The sequence below is a fragment of the Sciurus carolinensis genome, chromosome 17, assembly GCF_902686445.1.
Source record: "Sciurus carolinensis chromosome 17, mSciCar1.2, whole genome shotgun sequence".
Lineage (NCBI taxonomy): Eukaryota > Metazoa > Chordata > Mammalia > Rodentia > Sciuridae > Sciurus > Sciurus carolinensis.
The window spans coordinates 8,773,661-8,782,550 of record NC_062229.1 but is presented as its reverse complement, the minus strand read 5'-3'; the positions used below and the strand labels follow the sequence as shown (position 1 = coordinate 8,782,550).

Here is an 8,890-nt window from a genome sequence, read left to right as displayed (position 1 = left end):
ATAGTTTGATAATGGCTTTATTTAAGGTGATTTTTTTAAATTCAAAGAACTAAAACTATAGGGAGAATATGTTCTACAACCACAATGCGACAATGTGAAAATAAGTCACAACAGCATTAAAAGGGGCCCTCCATGTGTTTGGATATGGGAAATGCATTTCTCCATAATATACTAATTACATAAGATATCACAATGGATTCTTTTCAAATGCATTTATCTGTAGAGATTCTGGTAGAAAGGAAGTCAAAATCAAGAGGAATTTGACAATAACTGAAGGGGAACGGAGTAAACTGAGAAGTGATTTAACGAAGATTAAGTGGTTCAGTGGACAAGGAAGTGCTTCGCAAGCACAGGCCTGGGTTCAATCCCTGGAACCACACTTACCAATAAAACTACATTCACAATTGATGTAGAAGCAAGAGAATATCTACTATGATTTTACTAATACAGGGTTGTTGATGCAGTAATTACTTGTTTAATACTACTTGCTCGATGTAATCAACTTTCTGTGTACATATCACATATTAAAACTTCTCACAATGCACTTGAAGTGTTTTTTGTGGGTGTGAAACACATGATGAGAATTTGAATAGGTGCCTCTTATTATAGTATTGAAATCAAGTCTACTTAATTTATTAAGTCATGTTCATGCCCTGATTTTATATACATGTATTTATCAATAAACATTGTGATGCTTGAAAAATATTCACATATTCCAGTAAGAGAGACACATTCCCTGAATGATTACTGAGTGTGTGACATTTGTCTAAGCTTACAATATATGTAGAAATCAAATAAAGAGATGAAGTTGTTGGTATGTGATATGGAGTAAAACATAATAAAACAGGATTCCGTACAAAGATGCTTTCTTGAAAGCTTGTGTTTAACTATTTCTTTATAAGGAAAACTGAATTAAGGAAGATTCAGGATCCCCAGCATGCTGTATTGGTCTCTTTTTCATTGCTGTGACCAAAATATATGACAAGAACAACACAGTGGACATTATTTTGGGCTCAGATGTTCAGTCTGTGGTTGGCCAACTTCTTTGCTCTGGGCCCCAGATGAGGAAGAGCATCATGGCAGAAGTGTGTGGCATACAAAAGCTGCTTAGCTCTTGAAAGGCAGGAAACAGGCAGAGAGAGAGAGAGAGAGAGAGAGAGAGAGAGAGAGAGAGAGAGAGAGAGAGAGAGAGAAGAAGAAGAAGAAGAAGAAGGAGAAGAAGAAGAAGAAGAAGAAGAAGAAGAAGAAGAAGAAGAAGAAGAAAAGAAAAGAAAAGAAAAGAAAAGAAAAGAAAAGAAAAGAAAAGAAAAAGAAAAGAAAGAGAAGAGAAGAGAAGTGAAGAGGAGAGAGAAAGAGAGAACTAGGAACCAGAGAGAAAATAGAAACCCCAAAGGCATGCCCTAAGTGACTTACTTCCTCCAGCCATTACCACGTGCCTACAGTTACCACCCACTAATACATTAAAGCTATTAATTCATTATAAGGATTAATCTACTGATTAATCATCTAATCATTTCACCTCTGAATATGTCTGCATTGCCACATGAGCTTTTGCAGGAACATCTCATATCCAAATCATAATATATACGCCATATTTCATTCTCTTTGACTGTAGAAGCCCATACCCAGGACAAAGTCACAACAATAAAAATGTCCCCAGGGTGAGTTTTCTCAAGGCCCCCTTCATATCCTTGTTCCTCAGGCTGTAGATGAAGGGGTTCAGCATGGGGGTGACCACAGTGTACATCACTGAGACCACTGCAGTCATTTGGGGAAAATTGGTAACTGCAGAACTAAGATAAATCCCAATGCAAGTTCCATAGAACAAGGAAACCACAGACAGGTGAGACCCACAGGTGGAAAAAGCTTTGTACGTTCCACCAGTTGATGGGATTCTCAGAATGGAGGAGACAATTCGAGTATATGAGAAAATAATCCCAGAGAGAGGAGCAATACCCAAGAAGATGGTTGCTAAATATTCAATAATGTTATTGATGAGAGCATCAGAACAGGCCAGCTTGAGGATCTGAGTAAGTTCACAGAAGAAATGGGGGATATCCAGGTGTTTGCAGAAAGACAGACGCATCAGCATCAGGGTGCGCAGCAGGGCATCCACAGTGCTGATGAGCAGACAGATCAGAACCAGCAGGACACAGAGGCGGGGGTTCATGATGACCATGTAATGCAGGGGGTGGCAGATGGCCACATAGCGATCATAGGCCATCACGGTCAGCAGTAAATTATCCATACATAGAAAAACCATGAAAAAATATGCCTGAGCCAGGCAGCCTGAATAACTGATGGCCTTGTTTGCTGTCTGGATGTTGAGCAGCATCTTAGGGACAATAGTGGAGGTGCAACAGATGTCAACAAAGGACAGGTTGGAGAGGAAGAAGTACATGGGGGTATGGAGGTGGGAGTCAGAACTGACAGCGAGAATGATGAGCAGGTTCCCAAGCACTGTGACCAGGTACATGGTCAGCAACAGTCCATAGAGGACAGGCTGCAGCTCTGGATCCTCTGAGAGTCCCAGGAGGAAGAATTCTATATGGGTCTGGTTTTCTGGTGTCATATTGTTGAGGAGTCTGCTGGAAGATAGGGACATGGCGACAGCAGAACATACACAGATATCAGTGTTGGACAAAGGCCTTTGGTCCACAATTTGAATTTTAGTCATATTTAGAAAACTCTTTTCTTCAGGTTCTCCTACCCATTTCTTTCTTTAGCCATCATCTCTTGAATAAATTCTACATATTATCATACATAAAATTAAATGTGAACATTTTTCCAATAATAAAATACAAAACAAACAGATTGCTGTTTTATCCATGAGGACCTGTGATATCTGAATTCAGACTTTAAGTCTAGCCTTAAACTATCATAGTTTCTAATTAAAGCATCAAACTGGTGAAATCAACTAATTTTTCATGGAATCTTAAGTTGTAGTTTACACTGTTTCTCTGCATATGCTCACCATTTCTAATCTCAGGTATTGCTAAAAATTAAAATCTCACATACTCTATTGCCTTATTTTGATAAATCGCATTACTTGTGCATTTCTTGATATATTTCGCATCATACAGTTACATCACGTAACTCCAACAGGACCTATGCAGTAATTTAAATAAAATGCTTTAGCTTTTCTTTTTTTGGAATTTAATTTGACATTTGTCATATATTCCTCCAAAAAGGGACATTATTACAAAGCTGAATGAGTCTGTATTTTGTTTCAGTACAGAAATATCACACCCAAAGTGGAAATTCCCATCTCCCTTGACCCCTTTTGGTAGTGTTACTGGGGACTGATATAGGGTTGCAGTACCAGGACCATACTCCAGTCCTGTTGATTTTGTATTTTGAGACCGCCTCATTAAGTTGCCCAACCTGACCTCCAAGGTGTGATCCTCCTGCCTCAGCCTCCATGAAAGGAAATTATAGGTGTGGCCCACTGCACCCAGCTCCCATCTGGTATTTAAAACAAGCATCACTTACTACTTTTGATGAGCTGACTAATTTTCTTTTAAAGTCACACATTTCTCTCATTCCTTTGTTGCCAAACTTAGAGTCCACTGAGCAAATCATGTCTGCAGGCAAACACAGGATCGTTTTACAGAACATATGTTTTGCTAACTTTTCCTTGGAAGTTATCTAGAACTTGCCTAAATGGCAATGATTTTGTAAGTATCTCCTATCCTCTTCAGTGCTCCTGAGGTTGTTCCACCCTGTGCTACTTGGGAGACCAATCCAAGATGCAAGTTAAGGTCCAATACTTTCTTTAGGACAGATCAGCAAGATACAGACACCGCCTCCTCCTGTTCTTGGTAGGATCACCTCTAAGTCCAACTCAGGAATATTAGGGGAATGCTGAGACTGGAAGGAGGCAAGACAGGGCCAAGGCTTCAGGACTCACCAGCTCTGTCCTTCTACTTCGGCATCCTGGGGCTGATCCTTGCATGCTGCAGATGACAGAGAGGACTCAGTGGTTTTTTAAGTGGTTATTATAAATATATGTACAGGAACCCTTCATAATTAGCCTCAAGGGGTCAGAGATAGAAGACGGTGAGAATCACAGAGCTCTCAAACCCAAACCCAGTTCCCCTCTCCAGGGAACCAAACAAAAGGAAGGTGCTGAGTTGGATATACTCCGAAAAGACAGTGATTGCTCTTCCACTGTGGCCCTGAGACGTTAGAGCACAGGTACATTACTGAAAGGGCTTGTTAGAATGCACACCTCTGGTTCTGCCCTAGAGGGTCAGACTTACTAGGCTTGGCATGTGGTCCTAGGAGTTCCGTTCTACCAAGTTTCCAGGTGCTGCTTCTGCTGCTTCTGGCCCAGGAACTCCACTTTGAGAACCCCCAATGCCTGGCAGTTGTTCTGATATCATGGTCCCAAAGTTCCTAGTGTCAGCAAACTTACAGAAATACCAACAATCGGACCAGAGTCCAGGGCATTTGTTCTAGAGCCAGTAAAGAGATGCAATATCATGAGACCCAGGGATCAGGAGCAACTATAGTGTGTTGTGATAGAAAGGGAGAAGAACAGAGTTATAAAACGTGACAATCCCAACCCCAGAAGTTGTTCTCCACATATTAGGATGGGTGGAAGCAAAAAGCCAGCTGATGGGTTTGAAAGTCTATTAGCTGTTGTTGATGATCAGCTAAGGACACAGCAAGAGTAAGGGAGGGTAAAGGTACTACAGCTGCTGTGATTTGGCCCAGTGTCAAAAATTCAGTGGAGGAGATACCTGGGTCCCCCACCCTGGAAGCCTTCCCAGCTCCATTTAAAGGGCTCTGAGACAAGGTGCAGGCCCTTTGCAATCTCAGTCCACACACATGCAATTCCAGAAGTAGAGCTTCCTGCTGTGTGTCCACAGTGCCTTATACGTTCAATACTGGTTGGTGTAGGATGCCATGAACGGGCAATTGAACAGTTTGAATCCAACATTTACTAACCCATACCAGCTGTGTGCAACTTTAGGGACATTGTCCGATCTCTATATGCCTTTGCTCCTTTATCTGTAATACGAGAACTAAAAATATATCAATGATATATATATATATATATATATATATACATATATATATATATATCTCAATTAACATTACAATTAAAAACTATGTGTTTTATTATTTTTCATTTGCTCTCTTCAGATACATGATAGCAGAGTATATTTGGTCATATTATACACACATGGACTATAACTTATTTTAATTAAGACTATGTTTTTAAAAAGTCATTTAAAAAAACACATACACAGTAGAGCATGGTGGTGCATGCCTGTAATCCCAATGGTTTGGGAGGCTGAGGCAGGGGGATCACAATTTCAAATCAACCTCAGAAACTTAGTGAGGCCCTAAGCAACTTAGGTGCTGCCTCAAATAAATTAATAAATAAATGAATAAATAAATAAATGAGGGCTGGGGATGCAGATAATTAGTTAAGTACCCCCAGTTTCATATTTGGTAACAAAATAAGAAGAAAAAAAGAAAAAGAAATCCCAGTGTAGAGACAAGGAGACGTAGGTAATTTGATAGTAAATTGAGCATCTGTATCCCCATTGCATGATAAATAAATGACATTTTTCAAATTCGTGTGTTTGTATAAATTTCAGCAGAAATGAGGAAAAAAATGAAGAGGAAAATAAAGGGAAGAAGTGAAGTTAGATTTGATTTAGTGATTATTTAATATGGTGGACTGGGACACACACACACACACAAATAGTCTATTTCTGATTATGTGGAGGCAAGTAACTGTGCACCCCAAGTTGACTCCTGTGGTACTGTAGACCCATTAAGGACTGTTTAATATGGAATGAAACAAACACATTGCTGTGTATATGCAATATATTGGATTGTCTCAGACATTTCAGAATATTCCTCAATTCACCAGTCAGTATGTGATACTTGTCTAAGAATTTTATAAATGTGGAAATGGAAATCAGAGAAGAGATAGTTGGTAAGTGACTGAGTAAAATACAGGAAAGTGGGGTTCAATACAAAGATATTTATCTTAAACGCCAAGGGTGTTTTAACTGAGGGGCTCTATTTCTTAAGTAAAACTACGCAGACGTTGAAAAATAAAAATGCCACCCTTAAATTCTTTGCTCTGAGAATTGAACCATGAATGAGTCAGGATTTCTGGCACACCTGGTGCTCACTGCTCTTGTTAGCAGCTGGGTGGCTTCTTACTCTGCCCAACAGAAGAATCAGAAGGAGGCACAACTGCAGAGGGAAATGGACTCTATTGGAGCATCCTGCTGCAGCAGAAGGAAACAGCCCTCACCAAGGGTGTGGAGCTGCCCCAACATCAAGGGCGCTGACTTCACAGCTGGGGTAGCTGATGGTGCTGGAGTTAGGAACACAGTGGCCTCAGCTGCCTGTCATCAGAGCTGTCCTCCTCAGGGAGTACTTCCACTAGAGGGAGGGCAGAGTCTGCCATCTTGGTGCCTGAGGTCAGCTCCCCCATGCCCCTGCCACATCCTGCAGGAACTCCTTTCCCTCGGTTGATGATGACCTACAGCAGCTGAAAGAGAAACCCCAGGCATGGAGGGAAGGTAGGCAGCCACCAGGCCAGTCCCCCCAGGGGACCTGGAGCTTGCAGCTTCAGTGACTCCTCCACTATCCATCCCTCATGTGGTTTGTCCTTGTGGAGTCTCTGGGAAGGTTTCCTGACTTAGTGATGGCCCTGGCATGAGAGGTGAGTGGGACTGAGTGTGAGGGAGTGACAGGGCAGGGAAGGGCATCCACCATGAACCCCAATCAGCTCACCACACAGAACTAACATGTGCTGCTTGGAGGACATTTGCCCTCTGTTTTTGGGGACAGTGCCTAAGGGTCTCATCACCAACTAAGAATATAGTATTTCAATCTCAAGGGATGCTACTATTTCTGGGAGACCTGACTCACTTTGACTCAGCCTAGGAGCTCACAGGCAAGGCAGTTGACATATTCATGAAAAACATGTCCCCAAGGTGAGTTTTCTCAAGGTCCCCTTCATGTCCTTGTTCCTCAGGCTGTAGATGAAGGGGTTCAGCATGGGGGTGACCAGTGCATACATCACTGAGGCTACTATAGCCTTTCTTGGAGAATCAGTAACTGCAGAACTAAGATAAACCCCAATAGCTGTCCCATAGAACAAGGAAACAACTGACAAGTGAGACCCACAGGTAGAAAAAGCTTTGTACTTTCCACCAGTTGATGGGATTCTCAGGATGGAGGAGACAATTCGAGTATAAGAGAAAATTATGCCAGACACAGGACCAATACCTAACAGAAAGGTTGTTAAATAAACCATGATATTATTGATGAAGGTATCAGAACAGGCCATCTTGAGGATCTGAGTAAGGTCACAGAAGAAGTGAGGGATCTCCAGGTGTTTGCAGAAAGACAGACGCAGCAACATCAGAGTGTGCAGCAGGGCATCCACAGTGCTGATGAGCAGACAGATCAGAACCAGCAGGACACAGAGATGGGGGTTCATGATGACCATGTAATGCAAGGGGTGGCAGATGGCCACATAGCGATCATAGGCCATCAAGGTCAGCAGTAAATTGTCCATGCATACAAAAACCACAAAAAAACATAACTGAGCCAGGCAGCCTCCATAGGTGATGACTTTGCTTTCTGTCTGGATGTTGAGCAGCATCTTAGGGACTAAAGTGGAGGTGCTGCAGATGTCAGTCAAGGACAGGTTGCAGAGGAAGAAGTACATGGGAGTGTGGAGGTGGGAGTCAGAGGTGATGACCAGGATGATGAGCAGATTCCCAAGAACAGTGACCAGGTACATGGACAGGAACAGGCCAAAGAGGACAGGCTGCAGCTGGGGATCCTCTGAGAGTCCCAGGAGGAGGAATTCTGCTGCATGCGTTTGGTTTTCTGACTCCATGAGGTAGAGAGATGAGCTGGAAGGCAGAGACAGGGAACAGAGGGGAGCCCACAGGCATCACATGGAAGGAAGAAGTCTTCGGTAAAATAATGGGTTCTATTTAAACCATGATTCTCCTCGGGTTCTCTTACTCATTCCTTCCTTCTCCTATTAATTCAAGAGTGAATTTATGTGTTATGATTAATAAAATGAAAAAACTGCTTTTTTTGTAATTCTGAATGCAACACAAAAACAAAAACACACCCTATTTTATTCTTAGGAATTATCAGGCCTACTCTGACTTAACCTGGTATTAAATTGTCTTCAATTGTCAACACAGTTTCATTCCTTGTCTGATGATATCATTTCCTAAATGATATTAAACCTGCTGTGACTGTCATGCCATTTGTCTCTGCCCCTCGCTCTCCATCATGGGTATGCAGAAAATTGCCATCTGATGTCTTCTCCTGCCTCTTTGGGAAAAATGACATCACCCACCCACTCCTTGAAAGATATTATATGATTCAGTGATCTCAAGTCACTCCTTTGGGAACCTACTTAATTTGAAGGAATTCATTTAGCCCCTAGAATTCTCAAATTGATTTTTTTTTTTTTTTTTTTTTTTTGGTGTGTGATGAATTGTGATTTGGTCCTAGAGTGGTGAGGGATATTTCTAAAAGTGCTGAAAGAGTACCCACATTGTATCATTTTGACAAATAACAGAGCCATCATGAAAATGACTATCTGGTCTTTCAAAGAAAAGTAGGTTGCTGTGTTTGGAAAGCTGGCTCATTTTTTCATTGTTTGAGTTCGAATCTGAGTGTAGTTTTGGTGTGCATTTTCCTGGTGGCTAAATCTGCTGAACATTTCTTTTTGTAGAGATTGACCATTTGCACTTCCCATTTTGAGCAGCATTTGTTCAGTTCATTTGGCCATTTATTGATTAGCGTTTTTCTGTTTTCAATTTGGGCGGTTTTTGCTTTGAGTTTTGGTACAGCTGGGATCACAGCTTCTCTCAGTAGGAGC

The 8,890-nt window shown here is 41.6% G+C and overlaps 2 protein-coding genes across 2 annotated transcripts; both read right to left on the bottom strand.

Annotated features, from left to right (window-relative positions):
* Positions 1 to 1,636: 1,636 nt before the first annotated feature.
* On the bottom strand, positions 1,637 to 2,572 carry LOC124969368 (olfactory receptor 7G3-like). Its single transcript, XM_047532300.1, has one exon. The coding sequence runs from the start codon at positions 2,570 to 2,572 to the stop codon at positions 1,637 to 1,639; it is 936 nt and encodes a 311-aa protein (XP_047388256.1).
* Positions 2,573 to 6,949: 4,377 nt separating this feature from the next.
* LOC124967963 (olfactory receptor 7G3-like) lies at positions 6,950 to 7,885 on the bottom strand. The gene has a single exon (XM_047530387.1). It carries the CDS (start codon positions 7,883 to 7,885, stop codon positions 6,950 to 6,952), a length of 936 nt encoding a protein of 311 aa, XP_047386343.1.
* Between the last annotated feature and the right edge of the window lie 1,005 nt (positions 7,886 to 8,890).